The 20,699-nt window shown below is 39.6% G+C and overlaps 1 protein-coding gene across 8 annotated transcripts in view; it reads left to right on the top strand.

The window, feature by feature from the left end:
* Window positions 1-16,264, top strand: part of NBEA (neurobeachin) — a 629,474-nt gene extending 613,210 nt beyond the window's left edge. For all 8 annotated transcript variants that reach the window (XM_061171071.1, XM_061171076.1, XM_061171075.1 and 5 more), the window contains 6 exons: window positions 90-245; window positions 774-944; window positions 9,293-9,394; window positions 11,673-11,869; window positions 12,653-12,804; window positions 14,685-16,264. In XM_061171071.1, coding sequence (XP_061027054.1) covers window positions 90-245; window positions 774-944; window positions 9,293-9,394; window positions 11,673-11,869; window positions 12,653-12,804; window positions 14,685-14,775 — 869 coding nt within the window. In that variant the 3' untranslated portion in view covers window positions 14,776-16,264. The remainder of the gene's footprint in view (window positions 1-89; window positions 246-773; window positions 945-9,292; window positions 9,395-11,672; window positions 11,870-12,652; window positions 12,805-14,684) is intronic.
* The last annotated feature ends 4,435 nt before the right edge of the window (window positions 16,265-20,699 follow it).

Raw genomic sequence — 20,699 nt, 5'->3', positions numbered from 1 at the left:
AAATGAAGCATAAAAGTATTCCTTCTATAAGTGGTTGGTGAAACTCTTGTGGAATCTTTCTTTAAAGTTCTTTTTCTATTTATGTTTAGCCAATAACTCTGGTGTGAACAAACGACAGATCACAGACCTTGTTGACCAGAGCATACAAATCAACGCCCATTGTTTTGTGGTCACAGCAGACAATCGCTATATTCTTATCTGTGGATTCTGGGATAAGAGCTTCAGAGTTTATTCTACAGAAACAGGTAAACTGAGCTATGAAATGCCTTATCCTGTTCAAAATGCCAATTGTTACACCTAAAGCTTCATATGAAATCATACTTAATAATGTAGGCATTTTCATCTTGAGTGCCGAGATTCAAATTAAATGCTCGCATTGTAAGTAAATGACTACTTATAATTTTATCCACTCTGAACTTCAGTGTGAGCTGAGCCCTGAGTTCATAGGACAACTGGGACTACGGTCCCCTTCCCACAAATCAGGTCCAATAAAAGACCTTAAACCTCCCCTTAGTCTGGCCCAACCCTGAAAAAAAATCATGATTGTGTTATTTTATGTTCTTTTCTTAAGAAGTCCCAAGTGACATTCTTGTATCACTTTTTCAGAAGCAACTCAAGAAACCAAATCTGTAGCTAGATTTTGTTACAAAATTACCTTGTAAGTTTGGGGGTCTATAGATTCACTTTTCACAAATCTAGTAAAGTAAAGTTAAGCTTATTACCATTTAAAGAAAAATAACAAATGAATTTGACCTACGATTTCTGTGTTTCAGGGAAGCTAACTCAGATTGTATTTGGCCATTGGGATGTGGTGACGTGCTTGGCCAGGTCTGAGTCATACATAGGTGGGGACTGCTACATCGTGTCTGGGTCTCGAGATGCTACCCTGCTTCTCTGGTACTGGAGTGGGCGACACCATATCATAGGAGACAACCCGAACAGCAGTAAGTATTTGTCTAGAATTGTCCTACCAGACTAAGAACTCATTTAAACATGTTTTGCTCTTTTAATTTTCCTAATAGTTTTTGCTGGTGTTGTAAGGGTTTTAAAATACGAAAGCTTAAGCAGCAAACATCTATGTTGGAATGTGGCTATATTCAAAGTGTACAAAAGAGCAACCACTATAACCTTCAGCCTGAGGAAACTCCCAGATCCCCTCACATTGACCCTGTGCTCAGCAGCCCTTCCCCAGTCTCCAAATGTCCCCATCCTTCCGAAATTTCCTTCAGTGTCATCGGGTCCATTCAACTTCCTATGATTTCTCTCAGCCAAGTGTAGTCTCTCCCTTCTCTGAATTTCCATATGTTTTATTTGTGCCTCAAGAGGACACTTACTGCTTTCTACCATGGGGTGTAGTAAATATCTGTTTATTTATTTGACAATGACTGAATACCCCCTTCTGATTAGGCCCTGGTGAGGCAAAGCTGAACAAGATGATTTCTTTGCTTGGTATGATTCCTGAGTGTTTTTTATTCAAAAGTGCTCCCGAAAATATCCTCTAGGAAAAAAATGGGGGGACTCCAGAGTAAAACAATTTTAGAAAACACCGCATATACTCTTACTTTCTATGTGAGCTCTGAAAGCCTTACACAAATAAAGCTGTTGATAACCCACAGTTTCTCAAACATGTTTTCCGTGGAACCTTTTGTTCATGGAAGAGCAGTTATTATTCCTTGGAGCTGCTATTCTGAGGAAACACTGAAGTGGACCATGAGTCCCTCTCTCTGCATCTTAAGTCTCTGGTTCCTGGCATAGTTGCACAAATAATAGGTTTTCAATAAATATTGTTGAATGACTGAAGGACTGGATAAGACATTTCCTAGAAATAATTACTGTCTTTAATTACCAAGCTTTCAATAGTTCACATACACATGTTTCCTGTAAAATAGAGACTGGTTTCTGTAAAGTGTTGATAATGGCAAGTGCCTAAGCCAGGCTTATTCTAATTATGATTCGTACATTGGGCACAGCTTTAACAGTACTCTAAAATAAACTGAGACATGAGTTTGGGAATATTTGTGATGAAACAGAGGTAGGAATTTTCCAGGAATGCTGTGCACCTGCCACTGAAATACTATAAAAGTAGAGAAGAAAAGACGTGTACAGGACGCTGTGTTGTAACTACATGGCTGGCCCGTTCCAGCCTGTGAGAGAGCATGGGCATGGAAAGCTTCATATATATATGTGTGTATATACATACATACACACACACACACATATATATATGTATATGTATATGTATATACATATACATATATATATAAAGGTGGTAGGAGAATGAACTAGATGACCAGATGACTTATTCTTGTTGCCCATAGCTAGAGGTGAAGACCAGTAAATGAAGAAACTAAAAGTGTTATTATGAAGTAGTATCTCTTCGTGTAGATACTGAATGAGAGAAAGTGCCTCTGCTCTAAGTTGTGAACTAAGATGTGATATTGGTTTGAGGATAACACATATTCAGTGTTGCTTGATTTCCAACCAGCTCAACTAATTAGCTACCAATTCTACATTATACCGAATATCATACTCTAAATACTAGTAAGTTAACCTCCTTATTTACTCTCTTTTTTAAAACCATATCCTTAAAAAAGGAAACTTCATTTTTAGCAGGATTTGTGTGTGTGTGTGTGTGTGTGTGTGTGTGTAAAAAATGTTTGGTCTACTTTATTATTATTAAACATGGTACATTATCACATGTATTTTATCTAATTGTATTTTTACATATGTCCCAGTTTCCTTTTTTCCTTTTAGATGAGTGTAGTGTTCATAAGAAGAAAAGTTGAATTGAGCAGCAGGGCTGTGTGGTATCTTCTGTCCATTACTAACACAAATTAGAAGTTATTAGACAGAAAAAAATTTTAAAGAAGCAGAATAGGGTTTTAAATCCAATTAATTAACATCTTCAAAGTGAAGCTCAAAAATGATGAAAATGATATTTCCAAAAAGAGAATTCATTTCTTAAAAACTACCATTTGGCAGCAGGGAAGATAATATAATGTCCTGCTATGAGGTATACGTATAGCTGACTCACTTTGTTATACAGCAGAAACTTAACACACCACTGTAAAGCAATTATACTCCAATAAAGATGTTTTAAAAAAAGGAATTTTAAAGAAAAATGTTAAATTATAGTAATTATCTGTTCACTACTTTATTTTCTAATGATCTTTTAAACCAAATGATGGTTAACAGTTGATTGTATCTTTGTTCCATCACTTAGCAAGAAAAGTTAAATGTAATAATATTTAGAGTGTTTAAAGTTCCTTTCAACAGGAGCTATGTAAATAGAAATGTTTATGTTAATCCTTAAGAACAAAACTGTGAATACTGGATTTGTTAAAATGTAGAATTTTATTTAAGTTTTAAATAAAGACAAGATTATCCCTAAGACATTATTGCATAATATTATCCATACAGTATTGCCTCCATTTAGGGGGATTTATTTTTTGATTAAAAACTGTTGTCATCATTATGAACCTTAAGGACTTCCATAAAACCCACCCTGCCAAGACTTTCCTAGGCATTTAATGTGGGCATATGTAATGTGGTTCCATTTTATCCATTATCCTTAACATAAAGGGAGAAATATGCTCTTCTAGATTAAACAGGATGAGTAGCTCAAGTATTAGTCAAGCAGCAAGCATGTGTTAAATGCCTGCTGTGTGCTGGTACTACCTTAGCAGCTGGGAGTGCTGGGTAGTCAAATTCTGACTTTATGGGATTTACAAAAGCCTATATTATGACCACGAAAACTGCCTGTCCTGCTTGGAAGTACTGAATATACTGAGTATTACATGAGTCTTGAATTGCTATCAGATAATATTTAGTATCATAAGTACTTGTATCTACAAAATGCTTAACATTACATCTGGGGCATAAATTGATGATTATGTAAAAACTGGTTTCAGCTTTTTGCCATACGGATAGTAAAAATCATAATAGTAAAACACAGTAAAAAATAATAGTTAGTCATATTTAGTATTTGATTGACTCGACTGATTTGTGACTCAGTCTGTGAGAACAGCCAACCTAGCAGCTCATATAGGCATGCCTAGAGAGACCGTATATTTTGGTCAGTTCACTTTTTGCAAAGGCAGTCAGAGCACACACTGAATTGACTGTCACATCAGGGATCAGCCGTGGGTGTTGACACAGATGTAGTCCTTGCCATCAGAAAACTCACAAAATGAAAGGAAAGGGTTTTTTTTTGGGTTTTTTTTTTTCTGTTTTATTTTTTTCTAGCTACCAATTCACAGGTCAGAGAATCAGGCTATATGTTCTTTCTGTCTCATAATGCATTGCTACACAAGACCAAAAAGCTAGTTATGTCTAAATTCATATTAAAGTGTGTGACACAATGCCCTTAGGTTTCGAGGGCTGTATATATTAACCTCGACTTGAAGGGGGACGTCCTAGCATGAAACGTAATATCCCAGTAGCTGTTAGAATTCAGGACTTGGTCTTGGTGTGGACATTGAATTCGCCTTGTGTGTCAGAGGCTGAATCATATTTATCCAGCACAACACCATAACGTAATAGGATTCATTTACTCACCCTATGTGCACATCACTAAAACTTCCTCAAGATAAACCCAGGTGCTTTAATATATGTATGTTTCCTTTGCATTGTCATCCTTATTTTTTAACGGCTAGCTCTGTTAGTGCCACAGAGAAAAAATAAGTAATGTTTGTGAATTTTTTTAGGTAGGTTTGAAAGAGTTAATGGTCTCATTGTGTCAAATATATTGTTGTGACTAACTTGGACATCTCATAAATAAATCTTTTTCTAATTATTTTTATAGTTTTAATGAATTTGCTGCAAAGACAATGAAAATGTGTAAGCAGATTATTATAGAGTTTTAGACCATAAAAGAAACAAGCAGAGGCTACCTGGCAGAGGTTCCAGTTGAATTATAGTTGTTTTATTAATATATTTAAGCTAATATTCATTGTTACTCTTTCAAACTTGTGACTTTGAACATAGACAGTTTTCTTGTAGATGTAAAGTAGGCCCCTGACTAGATAACAGAATTGCAGAGATGTGAGGGACAGATGCTTTCATCTGAAACAGACTTTTACACAAATTCTGAAACTAATTTGGAAGTGATAAAAATTAATTTGCGCACTTTAATTGGAAGCAGGCTATCGCATGAAAGGAAGGAGAGCAGAGCAGGCAATTTGTGCTAAAAGCTGATTGAATTTTTTGTCAGGTAGGTATCTTGGACTTGGCTGCTTATCCTCCTGAGCCCTTCTTTGCAATATATTACAGCCCATCTCTGACTGGTGTTCTTTAAAAGGATCAATGCTATTCCTGTTGAATCCCTAGAGCCCCAAATTTCATTGATCTTGGGACTTGACATTTCTCATTACGTGCTGTAGCTTCCAACGAGATAGTCACAAGAGGGGCAAGTCAACATTGTCTCTTCAGCAGACACTTATAATACATTGGGACCTCGGCTCCAAATCCAATCGGCTTGTAAAGTGTGTGGTTTTAATGTTTATACCAGATATAACGTGCCTGATAGAGAGTTTGTTGACATTTTTAAAATCATAGCCACAGGAAACTTTGAAAGAGAATTTACTGTTCATCTTTTCAAATCAAATCTACAAATATGCATTGAGTGATATGTATGACATTGTTATCATGCTTTTTCTATTTCACTTTTGAAAAACAAGTCTTCAGCTCACGTTTGAGCATTATACAAACTATGAAACAAGAAGCCCATTGAAAAGGAGACTCCAGCTGTGCACACATCCCTTCCCTGGGCTCCCATTGTGTTAGCTTCAACTCTGGACACTGACCCTCCCGCCAGCCCCAACCTGTCACTATAAACATCTGCCAAATCACATCCCTCGCTTTGTCTGCATCCAGCCTTCTTTTAAAACAACCATCCTGGTGCCCAGCTCCACAGCCACCACTAACCAGTGGTGTTATAGGGGATGAAGAAAGCGTGGACAAAGAATAGCCTGAAGATATTTTATATATATAATATGATATATATATAGATATATATATATATATCATATATATATATATATATGAGATGAGTTTGTCTCACTTCTCAGAGCAAGGAATCTTAACTAGGGTTTAGTAAATGTTAAACCTCTTCTCATTAACTTTGAGAGGAAGCATAGTTACATGTGTAATAATTCTTACCTTGTAGAGCTTTCTGAGGGCCAAAAGATAATGTCTATAATGTAGCATCCCTAACACGGGGCCCATTCTGCAGGAGACCTCTCAGCCCTCCCATTCCCTCAGCCCAACATTAGGAGACATTATAGGGTTCCTGACTAAGAAGGGGGCTGCTTGCCACTCAGTTTCTGCTTTTCCTTCCCCTTTATGGAACTGAGGCTGCAAGGGTCTTTGTCCTGGGTCAGAAGCAATATAAAAAACAAGAGTGACTAATATGTTCTCGTGATCAGGGAGCCTTGGATCTATACCAGCGGGCTCTCTGGGCATCATGCAGAAACCTCTACCTCCTTGGGAAAGGCAGGTGGATTATACTATTGATTGGGGAAGGAGATGGTAGGACAGTAAGGTACTGTGGCCTAGATCCAGGTTCAGGACCTCAAGGGAAGAGATCTGCCCTGAAACAGCAGGTCTCAGAGGAAAATGTGGTCAGTGTCCTCTCTGAAGAAGAAAAAGAACAACTTAGAGTCAGTGAATAAATAGGTTCGTATCTATCTTCTATTTTTCATCAAGTACTCTGTGATTGTGTGATAAAATGAAACCACATCATGGGACGTTTTCCAACCCGTGGAATGTTTTTATGTGGATTACCTTGTGACCTGTGGAAAATGCAGGCCCGGGTGTTTCTGGTGCTTGGGCCAGAAACCTCTGCAGCAGCCCTCAGGTGGCTAAAGACACAGTACCTCAATAGGAACTCCTCACAAACTAAGTTTTTCTGAGTTACCCCAGCAAATGTCTAACATAATTTTTTCAAAATTAATCTTGAAATCAGAGTAGTGATGAAACTGCTGCACCCTTTGAAATCTTTTGTTCTGGGATTTCAAGTCAAAAATCCATGGTTTTTATATAGTATAAACGTGAATGAAAATACCTTCTGCAGTGATTCTTCAGTGACTCAGCAAAGGTCGCAGATAAAACCTGAATGTCATACATCATCAAGAGGTTCATTTTCCGACTCCCCCAGAACTGCACGGAGGATCGCAGAAAAACTCTGCTGTTTTTGTTTAGCTCCAATTCAGAAGAACCAAAGCTTCCCCTGCATATTAGTAGTCCCATAAATGAGGTTGAAAATAATAAGAACCATGAGCAATCTTTACTTTGATCATTTCTCTGAAAGCCACAGACTATCACACTGACAATGCTCTCCTTGTCAGTTCTCTGTGGATAGCAGCATCTAACACCTTTGTACTCTTTTTCATCATCCATTTTGAGAATATTGAAATATCTTGTGATAAAAATGAGGTGGAATCTGTTTACTATAAGACTTTTATATTTGGAGTTTCCAAATACTTGCCTGTAAGGAATCTCAAAATTGGACGTGTTTGTTCATCATTCATAGTAATTCCATCACCCAGAAAGCTCTTCTCCTGAGGAAATGACTAGGGAGGGAGGGCAGTGGTGCTATGGTCCTTAGAGGAGAGGTCTCACCTGCACCTCCCTCTGCGCAGGGCCCTTTAACCCATAGCTACATCCATCAATTGTGATGTGACAGTGACAGAATATTCCTAGGATTTTGAATGATTGTTGAGGTGTGTGACATCTGTCCCTGACAATGAAATGAAATGTAGGGAATATGCTTTCCCCCTGCTGTAGGTTCTCCAACTCAAAACCCCTGAATAACATTTTATTTACTTTTCTATAGTTGAAAGAGGGAAACAGTGCTTTCAGGGGCCCTACAAAATCCCCTAATAGTTAAGTTTCACAGTTTATTCAAATGATCTGGGGGAATTGTAATGAAAAATAAAACATTTTAAGCTTTCTAAATCAGAGGTAAGCCTTTGAAAAACTTTATTTTCTAATATAAAATATATTACATACATAAGGAAGATTTTAAATATTTTTATACATTTTTAAAATTCCCTGCGGTAGAACTAGATTGCTTTCTACTTTTTCTGTAGCATGTAAGGGAAAGGTTTAGAAAACTCTATATAAATTGTATTAAACATATAATTGCAGGATTTTTAATTCATCCGTCTCTCCAAGATAAAATAATCACTTAGAAAAATTAAGGATGATATTACACATAAAATCTTATCAATAATTAATCTTCATTTTGTCAGGGAACTCAGGGCATCTGTGAAGCATAAGTTTATAAATTACATAAATATGTTTCGGACAAATCTAGGACTGCTGACAAATCTAAAAGGATACTCTGCCAATACTCAAACACATTATAGCGAGATACATAAATTTAGAATAAAATGACAAACTAACGTGGGCTTTCAGCTCTCCCTCCCATACTCCATCTAAGTAAGAAATGCCTCAAAAGCAAAATGGAGGCTCACATGATGGATCTGAGGAAACTCACAGAAAACTGTGAGCAGTCCCTGGAGAGACAGAAGACCGGTGGGTCTGAAGGAGGAGATATTGGCAGAGGGGAAGAGTGTTGGGTGCCTTGCTGGGTAGGGCGTTTTAGTTGTGCGCTTTCTTCCCAGAATTTCCCACGATCTATCGATGCCTTCCCTCCTGCCACGGTGGGGCAGGGAATGGGAGTTTTTTCCACGATCTATCGATGCCTTCCCTCCTGCCACGGTGGGGCAGGGAATGGGCGCACCAGTCCAGCTGCTCAGGGCTGTGGCATCGCATCAGTGTCAAGGGAGGGGCTGCCCAGGAGGTGGGCACAAGTGCCATCCCTTTGACATTCACTTCCCCCACTGCCCCCTCTACAGTGGGGGCCAGGAGATTGCAACCCGGGAGGCAGCTCTCAGAAAGAGCAGCGTCGCTGAGACCAAAGCATAGGATGTTTTTCTGAGAGACAAGATGAGGGAGGGGTGGTCCAACCCCATGCAGAATATGAGTGCACAGAGGAAAACAGGCCAGCGTGCAGGATCTCAAGCACCATAAAGGAAAGATCACAGACTCAACAACCAGGTGAAGCAGAATGAACAGAAGAGAAAAATACGGAATTCTTTAAAAAGACATAATATTCTCTAAGATATAAGAAAGGGGGTCAGAGAGGTTAAGTAACTGGCTCATGGTCACACAGCTAATAAATGCCCTTACTAAACAATGATTGCTATTTTAAACGGTCAATTTAATGGCATAGCTCTTCATTGCCACCATTGGTCTGTAGTGACTCACCGCTGCTGTTCCTTTGCAGGTGACTATCCTGCACCAAGAGCTGTCCTCACGGGCCACGACCATGAAGTTGTCTGTGTTTCTGTCTGTGCAGAACTTGGACTTGTTATCAGTGGTGCTAAAGGTCAGAAGACATTTCTTTCATTTTAGATCTTTAAACACTATACGATTTTCACAAGTTAACCATGATTTATGATTTATTTCCTTTAGGAGGCTCTCCATAGACAAATGTAATCCCTAGGTTTTTTGTAGCTGTTTAGTTTTATTATTAATATTTGCTAGTACTAATATAAAATAGATATAAAATATTATGTAGTATTTTGTGTTCACCAGCATTCTAGCCAGAACACTGGTAAACTAAACTGCAGCACACCCATATGATGCAGTCATTACAGATAACATTTAAAAGACAAGGGGGAGGGGACTTTCCTGGTGGCGCAGTGGTTAAGAATCCGCCTGCCAATGCAGGGGACACAGGTTCGATCCCTGGTCCAGGAAGGTCCCACATGCCGCGGAGCAACTAAGCCCGTGTGTCACAACTACTGAGCCTGCACTCTAGAGCCCGCAAACCACAACTACTGAAGCCCGCGTGCCTAAAGCCCGAGCTCCGCAACACGAGAAGCCACCGCAATGAGAAGCCCACACATGGCAACGAAGATTAGCCCCTGCTCGCCGCAACTAGAGAAAGCCCGCGTGCAGCAACGAAGACCCAACGCAGCCAAACATAAAAATATAGTAAAAAAATAAAAAATAAAAAAAGTGAAAGAAGGGGAAGATATCCGTGATGGGGGGGTCCATGGGGGGCTCAGGCTGCTCATCAGACACAGCCTTGGATCCACCCCCCACACACACAAGTCATTTTCTTCTCAAGGCTGGGGACTGTGTAGTGGTAGATGGGAAAGGAAATATGATGACTTAGTTCTTCTGACTTTTTGTGGAAAAAGTACTGTTTCGGGAAAAGTCAGGAAACTTGGATTCTAATTCTGGCTGAGATACCAATTCTCCATGGGAGGCTCCGGGGCAGTAAGGAGCCTAATGCTTAGGAGAAACTGAAAGAAAACCAAAGGGGCCGAGTGTGGTGAGGACACCACGGACGTAAGGAGACAAAGGCTGAAGAGGTGAGGGGCCCCCACGGCACAAGTATTTGCAATCTGTATTTTATTTTGAGTATAGTGGGAAACAATTGAAGTCTTTTAGCAAGGTGATGAGATGATCAGATTTGGTTTTTAGGAGCTTATTCTGGCTGCTTTATAGATAATGGGTATAATGTCTAAAGGTAGGGACACTGTGTTTTTGTATTTAAGAATAAATAACCCAGGGAGGGACACATAGGATATTTTCAATAAATGTCTTTTTTAGAATGTCTGTTTTAGAATGTCTGTTTTAGAAATAACATGTAATATCATTCTATTCTGTAAAGCAAAAAAAAGAAAAAAAGGAAAAGGAAGGAAAACAAGAGATGCAGTATGCATAGGGAAAAACATTAATTTCTATAGATGATGGTTGATACTAGAAGTGATTGCTTTTTTTTTTTCTCTAACTCTTTGTATTTTCTGGAATGCACATCTATTACTTTAGTAATCAGGAAAACATTTAGGTATAGCCTTATAATGTCACTTGCTTTGTAAAATATGTATCTACTGAAATCAATTGTTTGAAAAATAAGAATGTAATTCATGCATGGTTTTATGGAGTTTTTCTGGGGATTGTGGGGGACAGGTAATACCAAACTACATTAACCAATTATTTGTATGAACTTGACTACTGAATGTTTTATCTTAAAATTTCTACCTGAGAAAAAATAAGTCACTCCCCATACTACTTTTACATTCTCACCTCACTCTTCATTTATTTAAAAAAGAAAACGTGTTCCTACAGTCTGAATTACTTGATTCCTTTTCTTAATTTTGCCTTTTACATTTTATGTATAGACTATAGAAAGGTAAAACTTTATTATTTGATAGTATTGTATTTATGTGGTACAATTAAAATTTTGATGATACTGAAGAAAATTAGTGATTGTTTTGATAATTCTCCTGAACTTTCTAAAGAAAAATTTCTAAACACATTTTAAGAGAAGACTTCAACATACAGTCTTTTATTCTCATGTAATGTATGAACTGTATCCTTTTTTAATGAATATTATCTCATGAAGGAAAAGAACAACTACTGACCTAGATAAAAAGTTTGGAAGACATGTGTGTGTTATGTAACAGTTCTCTGTCCTCGTTCTGTTGAAATCTAACATCAGTGCTTGGCTCTTGCCACCATAGTTCTTTTCTTTTCTACTTTCTTTCAACAACTCTGAGTGTATTATTCAGGTACGGTTGGCAGGTGTGTGGGAGCTAATACGTGACTGGTCGTCACCAATGACTCTGGCCTTGCTGTTCCCCGCTCTGCAGAGGGCCCTTGCCTCGTCCACACAATCACCGGAGATTTGCTAAGAGCCCTCGAAGGACCAGAAAACTGCTTGTTCCCACGCTTGATTTCTGTCTCCAGTGAAGGCCACTGTATCATCTACTATGAACGAGGGCGATTCAGCAATTTCAGCATCAATGGGAAACTTTTGGCTCAAATGGAGATCAACGATTCAACACGGGTAAATCTGCATGTTCCATGCTAACTGGGGACCTAGCCAAGAGGTTAAAGATTGACTATTTTACATTAAATGACTCATAATAGAATTTCTCTGGTATCCAGGTAAATGTGTGTTTGTTTGTAAAAGCACATAAATCCATGTTGATTGATGCTTTGAACAAACCCAAAGTTCATTTAATCCCAAGTAGTTAACTCAGTGAATTAGACTTTGGAGGTGATGGCTGTAGTTTGATTAGAGGTTAGACCCTTAAAGAGATTTTTCCTAATCTCTTACAAACAATTGTTCCCGTGTTGCACTCCCCTGACATTAAAAGTGAGTTTATTGTCAAAGAATCTTATCTTCTGAACCCTAGACCAAAATTACATACCAAATTGCCCATCACTCGCAAATGAATCATAATTGCTGGTTTATCATTATTAAAAACAGCTTTTAAATATGCTTCTGCCATTTGTTCTAAAAGTCTTGACATAGCTAGTATTCAGAACTTAACAAAACATCATGTTACTTAATTCTCAAGTTCTTTCTGGATTAGACTGATAATATTCTCTTTGGGACTTCTGTTATTTTGTAACCTAAATTGGTTTTAATAAGATCCTTTGTTTATGTAAGAACTTTGATGAATTCCACATTAGAAAGTCTATGGATTGGACTTTAGAAAACTTGGACAAGTGGCTAAAAGTAGAAAATAATGACAAGGGACTTGTATTAAGTGCCTTTCAGTAGTGCCCACTGATCTTTTGGGAAACACTGAGAGAAATGGTTGCTTTTCTGCCTTGTCCAAAGGCCATTCTCCTGAGTAGCGATGGCCAGAACCTGGTGACCGGAGGGGACAATGGTGTGGTGGAGGTTTGGCAGGCCTGTGACTTCAAGCAGCTGTACATTTATCCCGGATGTGATGCTGGCATTAGAGCAATGGACTTATCCCATGACCAGAGGTGAGCCATGTTGGGGAGAAATGTAATCACTCAAGAACTGTCATTGAAAGTTCTTAACATTTTACCAAGGGTGAAACCTGCCGTGAAGAAGATTCCAGCATCCAGATGGAAGAAAGACTAGTGCAGAAAAGGGTAAATTGAGGAGAGGAGTAAGTACTGTAAGAAAGGATTCTGGTAAGAAGGAAACAGAGGAAGAGAATAAGGGGGAAAAAAGAAAGAAATGGGTCTGAAGAAAAACAGGCGCATCTAGACACTGCCCAAAATGTAGAATTATCCCCACCAACTTCTCTGTTCTCACATCCTTACCTGGTCTCAGACAGGCCTGCCTGGCTTACATTATGTGAAAGAAACACATATTTTTTAGCAGAGTCTTGGCTTGAGGCATACATCTAGCTAAATGCAGCCAAATGCAAAGTACAGACTACAGCTGGCCTCTGTTTTAAAAATACGAGGCACTCATTACTTGAAACAATCTCCAACACACACACCCCCGATTTTCTTATTCACATATCTGCCATTTATGTTATTTTGTGGTATTTTATGTATTTCCCTAAGACACTGTAATCTTTTCTTGGAAAGAATTGACAGGAATGTTAACAAAGTAATATGATTTTCTATTGTTCCTCAATTTGCAACAAGATTTTGTTATTTCCTAAAGTTTGCCTTTGGGTTTATTATAAAGTGAAAAGAATAATTGGAATATAAAGTCTAAATTTCTAAATTTAAAAAATAAATTAAAACTCTATAATCTTAATACGGTAATTTCTCATTTTTTGCTATATATTTAACAGAAATAAGAAAAGCTTATTAACCGACTTATTTCAACTATGTGTATATTCTTTATAAGAGTATTGGTTTTAAAACAGTATGAATGTTAAGGCTTATATGATAAATTTAACAAAGCATCTTCACACTATAGTAAAACGGTACTGAAGTCATCAAGAAAAACAATGGAATTTAAGTTAGTTTGGGGAAGGGGTATTTGATCTGCAGCCCAACCTGTTTTAAAGAAAATTTAAGCAGATTATTATTAGAGTGTTCCAAAAGTGTTCCAAAATGCTGTAGTCCGTATTCATAAATGGGAATGGTTTACCATGTAATTATTTTATATACATGGGTGTTTCTAAAGTATTTGAAATGATTTGTGTTCTTTAGTAGTTTAAATATTCTCCCGGATATTCTTATTCATTCATGTATTCATGTTGCAAACATTTGCTGCTACCAGCATAGATTAAGCACTGTGCACAGTCCTGAGGATACAAAACAGGATCACTGTCCCCAAAGAGCTCAAATAATCATAATAAATGTATATGAGGGAAGCAGGAGCAGAGGAACAGAAGAAGGAAGTGATTAGCTCTTCTCAAGGGGTGCAGAGGGCAGGAAAGCTTTTGTAAGATCTTTATCCTTCACTCGGTATGGGGGAGAGAGTAGATGAGAGAGCATAGGCAAGGCTGTAGTCGTCTTAGTGGTCTCCCAGGAGGAGCAAGGAAAGATACTAACCAAATTTCTATTTCTTTTTCAATCTCATCCTTAATTTCAATGATTATTGTTGTTTTATGATGTCCTTGATATGTTGGAACAGTAGCATATGCACATAAGTTACAGATTGACAGATAAACATACAGTGAGGATGCCTACTCAGAAAGTGTTTATCTGATGAGTTGTCTGATCAAAAGTTAATCAACACTTGGTCTGGCAGTCCAGGTGTTTTCGGAATTGATTCAGCTTCTCTTAGGAGAACCAAGAATAAATTTTAATCCTATCTGAGGGCACACAAAACTAAAACCTGGTGAACTTTGAGATCGTGCTATTGTTTGGTGTAAAGTAGAACCACATCAGTGATTTTGTGTCTCTCTTAACTACCGCCTCTGCTTTTCCAGGACTCTGATCACTGGCATGGCTTCTGGTAGCATTGTAGCTTTTAATATAGATTTTAATCGGTGGCATTATGAGCATCAGAACAGATACTGAAGACAAATGGAGAACCAAAAGCCAAGTTAAAGCTGAGAGCACAAGTGCTGCATGGAAAGGCAATATCTCTGGTGGAAAAAACTCGTCTACATCGACCTCCGTTTGTACATTCCATCACACCCAGCAATAGCTGTACATTGTAGTCAGCAGCCATTTTACTTTGTGTGTTTTTTCACTACTGAACACCAGCTGCTACCAAGCAAGCTTATATCATGTAAATTATATGAATTAGGAGATGTTTTGGTAATTATTTCATATCTTGTTGTTTATTGAGAAAAGGTAGTAGGACGTGTCACAAGAGACTTTTGACAATTCTGAGGAACCTTGTGTCCAGTTGTTACAAAGTTTAAGCTTTGAACCTAACCTGCATCCCATTTCCAGCCTCTTTTCAAGCTGAGAAAAAAAAAAAACACGTTTGATACTTTGTACATCAGATGCATCTTATTTAAAGGGATACTTTTGTAAAAGTAAAACCTTGTATAAAGAACAAAACATTTCTTAATTTTATTGTGGAGTTACAATGTGCATGTTCTTTAATCCTGAAGTCTTGATGGAACAGGTGCATTGACACTAGGAAATAGTAAGATCTGTCCAAGGACACAGCTTGTATGAAAGGATTGAATTTGGGCTCAATCAGTAATTTTTGACATTTTCACCAAAATACATAGTTTTGCACTTTTAAATCTAAATTCATCCCTTCTAAGTGAAATTTGCTCATAAAGCATTTGAATACTAAGCCATTATTTGCCATTTTGGTACTTGATACAAAGAAAATTCAGCCCTAACCTTCATAATTTGAAGACACAGCAGAAAGGGGGCTTAGGGATGAGGTCCTGGTTTTATTGTATAAATAGGAGTCCCGATCATTAGTTCCATAGTAATGACTTCCCAACTCCTGGACAACTCTTCCAGAATCATCCTGCTGGCTTAGCGTGTGTACATTAGGGGAGGAGAATCTGATGCTAACTTTTTTGCAGTTTCCCGCCCCCCCCCCTTTGGTTCTTGAATAGCTTAGTTTCTTTAATAATAAGTCAGACTTTATTATAACAATAACTGACGTTATTCTTTTAGGTTCTTGTGAAATTTTCACCTAAAGCCACATTCTTAGCCTAAGGCACTTCATCTTTTATGATATAAAATGATGGCTATCAAATGATTTTCCATACATTGTACTGATCAAGTTATACACCCAGGGGTATATACACTTTATTCATGTTTCTTCTTTGTATATTTGGTGACTGTATCGTCATAGATATGTACATATTGTGTCGGTAGGGCTATGAGGCATGTTACAGGAATGTAATTTTCTCAGAATTTACACTCACTTGCAGTCATTTATTTAAAAAGATAAAACAAGATAATGGGTTCTTTGTATTGGCACTTTGCACCAGAAACATATCATTATTTATTGATGTGATTACTTATTTGTTATCCACCTTGTACTAGTAAGTTTTAGCACTGAATTCCTTCTTCATTGTTGTTTGTATTTATGAGATTCTGAAATTCTGGGGAATCGGCGTAATGATTAATTTATTCATCACCAGGCTGTAAGCAATATCTTGAGTTTGTAGCTTAGAATTGGGAGGATAATGAACATCTGGAAGACAAGTTCATTTCATCTTGAGATCATGGTGAAATATTTTGGATATATAAATTCCTTAAGCTATTGTAACCATGTTTTATTGCAAAGATGTAAAATATGCCAGATGTGTGTGAGTTGGAAATCAAAAAAAGAAAAATAAAATATGCAAAGAATTCACCGATTTTTTCACATTTCATTGGACACTTCACTTATGTGTATTCATTATGTTGTCATACAAGTTTAAGAAATCAACGTCACCTCATATAAAGGCCTAGAGCATCTAAGAACATGAAATAGAGTCCTAATGAGGTTCTGTAATTTGCTGAAACGTGAGCTTCTCTGCTTGACCATCTGGCAGGGATTTGGGGCACCAGTGACCAGAGGGAAACAGCTCTTGTTATTTCTTCTGCATAGTCCACTTTTGGGGTTATTTTTGTTACATTTAAAAGAAACTAAATGCAGGTGAAGGGTGTAACAGCCCATTACATGAAAGTTAGCAAATCGTGCTATTTTCATTTGAACCACGCTTTCTAGAATTTATCGTTGACCAGGCACGACGCAGGCGGGAGTGGAGGAGCTGCTGACCAGAGCAGGCAGGTAGCAGGAGCCGGGCTGAGGGGGCTCCGGACAGGCCCAGGAAGCAACAGAACCACAGGTAAGCTTCCATCTGCATTCTCGGGACAAAAAGGACACAACCATATAGTAGCCTGAGAAAGCCTTGCTGCTGTCACTCTCCATCCTGGCCCCAGACCAGACGTCTGTCAGTCATCCTCAGCCCGGCTGGCTCCCTCAACCCAGCCCTTCTCACAGCCCATCCATCACTCCTCAGGCTGTTTATTACCTCAAGGCCTCTTTAAACCGACTGCCCCACTTCCAGAACCATTGCCTGGACTGTCACCAAGACCTCTTGACCAGAATCTGGGCCTCACATCAGAACCCTCCCACCTCCCAGTACTCCACGAGACTGCTGCCTGAGGGTCTGACTACACCACCAGCCCAGTCATCCCACTGCCCAGCACCCTGCCATGGCTTCCTTGTGTTCCTAAACTCTGGTGGGTGAAAAATCACCTGGGGAGCTTATTTCGATGAGCAGAATCTAGGGCCCCATCCACCCAGGTGATTCTGATGTGGGTCACCCCTGGGCACATTGTTGACAACATTAATATAAGGGATGAAGCCCAGACTCAGGAGAGCACAGAAGTCCTTCAGGAGGGAAGCAGTCTCATCTACCCCTCCCTTTGACACCCTGCACCTCAGGCAAACCCACCTACTACCAGTGGCTGAGATCTACCCTGTGCCTTGGTTCTTAGTGTGTTCCCTGCCCAGAGAGCTCCTCTTTATCTGCACCACCTGGTGGCACTCCTTGCTGCAAATTGGCCTAAACCAATTTGCTCATTCACAGGCTTTTTGGCAGGTAAAGGTAGTCCCCAAACCCCACGTCTTCACTATGTTATAATGAAAACAATTTTCGGGATCAATTTCTGCCACATTGTAGAAATACATCTTCAGCAAACACATTTTAGCAAGCATGAGACCATTCACAGAAGTCTTCTGTGAGCTTGGGAAGTCCAGCGCCTTTTTCGGTGATCTAACAATCATTGTACGTGGAAGATACAATGGAAGCAGATGCACTGGTCATCTGGAAGCGGGATGCCATTAGCCTTGTAATGCCATTAGCAACCAGACTCCTCCAAGCCAATCATTTAGGAGTCAAGCCTTGGGTACCACCCCAAGAGTACAGGCTAAAGACCTCGGTCGATTCTTACACCCTGGCTATGGAGCAGTAGGAGAGGTCTCTAAAATACTGTAGCCAGTGTAGATTGAATTCACATCCATGAAATACCATTAATTTCATCAGCGATGCTAATTAAGAAGTCAGTAATTTCCCCACTGAAAAGTCAGTCTTAACATCCACTATCCTAACTAATAAAGCTTCTGGTCTCCTTTGGGATAAGGAAGCTGGAGCTCTGGTCCTTGACTTCACGTTGAGACTCTACTATTTAAATGATCTGGAGCGTAAATTTCTGATCAGGGAAACTGGCCCCTAGCGTGCAGAGAACATTAATACATACTATCACATTGCCTATACTGGGTATTTTAAAGTAAATTACAACATCATCACACTTCTACTTATTGTCGTAGTCGCAGCTCAAGTGTCCCCTCCTCTATGAGGCCTTCCCTGACCCCTGGGTTAGCTTCCTCACACCTGGCATGTCCCTGTCACTGCAGAGCAGTGTATTGTCATAGCTTACCAGCCTCTCCTCCCTTGTGACTGTGAACTTCTTGGCAATGGAACTCTTTTATCTTGGATCCTTAGGGCAGTGTTGGATTCAGAGTAGATTGTCAGTAAATGTAGCTTTGTCAAATGTATAGGTAAATAGATGAAGCCCAGACCCCTGGGCAAATTTGGCAGGAATATTCAGGGGCCCTCCCTCTTCCCACTGCCCTGGCACCCAAAGCCGCAGGTTGCCTCTCCCGCCCTGCACTGTGGTCCTTCCAGAGAGCTCCAGTCTCCATTCTCTTACTGTCACAGCCAGTTCTAGGTATTTTTGCCATAAGTTTCTTTGCTGTAAGCATCTTTTCCCCAAACATTTTTGCCACATAACTAATTGGCCGTAAGGCAATTTTGCTGTAAAAGATAAAATAACTAAAAATAAAAGAGGGACATTAAAAAGGACATCACGAAACATGAACAATGAGTAACAAAATTAAGAGGACTTTATTGCAAAATACAAATATTTGAATACATTTAAAATGTGCATAGATTGATGGCAATACTGCTCAAATAACTGATTTTACTTTGGAGGTTTTACCTAAACACTTGTCTCCCAAGTCTTAAATTCATAGTAGTTTACACTTTTTTTTTTTCTTTTTGATTTATCTCCTCCTTCAGCATTGCACTTTTTCCATAAAGTGTCTTTTTTTATATATAAATTTATTTATTTATTTTTGGCTGCGTTGGGTCTTCGTTGCTGCATGCGGGCTTTCTCTAGTTGCCACGAGTTGGGGGCACTCTTAGCCGCGGTGTGCGGGCCTCTTACTGCAGTGGGCCCCCCCCGCCGCTCAGCTGTGGAGCACGGACTCTAGGCGCACAGGCTTTAGTAGTTGTGGTGAGTGGGCTCAGCAGCTGTGGCTCACGGGCTCTAGAGCGCAGGCTCAGTAGCTGTGGCGCACGGGCTTAGTTGCTCCGCGGCATGTGGGATCTTCCCGGACCAGGGATCGAACCCGTGTCCCTTACATTGGCAGGCGGATTCTTAACCTCTGTGCCACCAGGGAAGTCCCCATAAAGTGTCTTCCTTCATTAAAAAATGTATCAGCCATCAGTTTCTAAATACTAGGATGCTATTTGTCACTGAGCTTTGTACTGGGTAGTGACAGCCTTCTACACTGCTGTGTGCGCTGCTCTATTGTCACGTGTCGCATGTCCGCTGATAGAAGTTCCAGAGTTCTATGGGAGATGTGGGTCCAACTCTGCACCTTCCAGGCCCTCGGCCTCTTTCTCCTCCAATGTAATGTGTTTCAAAATAAGAAATGCAACTCTTGGGGCAAATCATCATCATCTGTCATGACTTTTGTATTATGTATGTCAAACCAAAGGGTCAGTTAGTTTATCTTTTACGACAAAACTGCCTTACGGCCAATTAATAGTGCAGCGAAAATATTTGCGGCAAAGAGGTTTACGGCCAGAATACGGGACGCAGTCACAGCCGTGGGCTTTTCCCATCAAGGTTCAGGGGCTCACCGATGATAGGAACGCCCAAGGCTACAAAAGAAGAAATATTTAAATGTTTAAATTTCTGCTCCCTATCCACCTTCATCCCGTCGGGAGAAGCGGCGCTGACAGATGATTTGAGGTAAGAGCTTCTCCTCATATTCTGGGCCTTTGAGGCCACTGAAGGGCAGGGTCCCGTTACTGGGCTCCTCACTCTGGAAGTGACTTTTTAGTTCTCTCGTCAGTTAAAATGGGGATAATAGTATCTGCATTGCGTTGTTTACAGCATAAGTCAAGCTTCAGTAGAGCTCGCTCGGCAGGTGGCCGTCACCTTCCACCGTCTAGGGCATGTTTCGTTTCTGTCTGTTTGGCGTCCCTTTCCCTGTTTATCTGCTGTGGATCTTCTGGGGGTAACTTTTCCTCCTCTACCTGTCATGTGACTCTTTTTTACTGGGACTCGACCCCTGGGGACCTCCTGGACCCATCCCGGTCCCGCCATGTCACCTCCTTTCTGATGACCCCAGTGATTGGTCGAGGGTAGATCTACCAGTGACCTCCCGCGAAATTTTTATATTATGAAGGGAAGGAGAGAGAAGTCTTCTAGGGAGAGAGAGAAGTCTTCTCATTCTT

The sequence above is a fragment of the Eubalaena glacialis genome, chromosome 16 (assembly GCF_028564815.1).
Source record: "Eubalaena glacialis isolate mEubGla1 chromosome 16, mEubGla1.1.hap2.+ XY, whole genome shotgun sequence".
NCBI classification, from domain to species: Eukaryota; Metazoa; Chordata; class Mammalia; order Artiodactyla; family Balaenidae; genus Eubalaena; species Eubalaena glacialis.
This window is presented reverse-complemented; position numbering and strand designations above follow the sequence as displayed.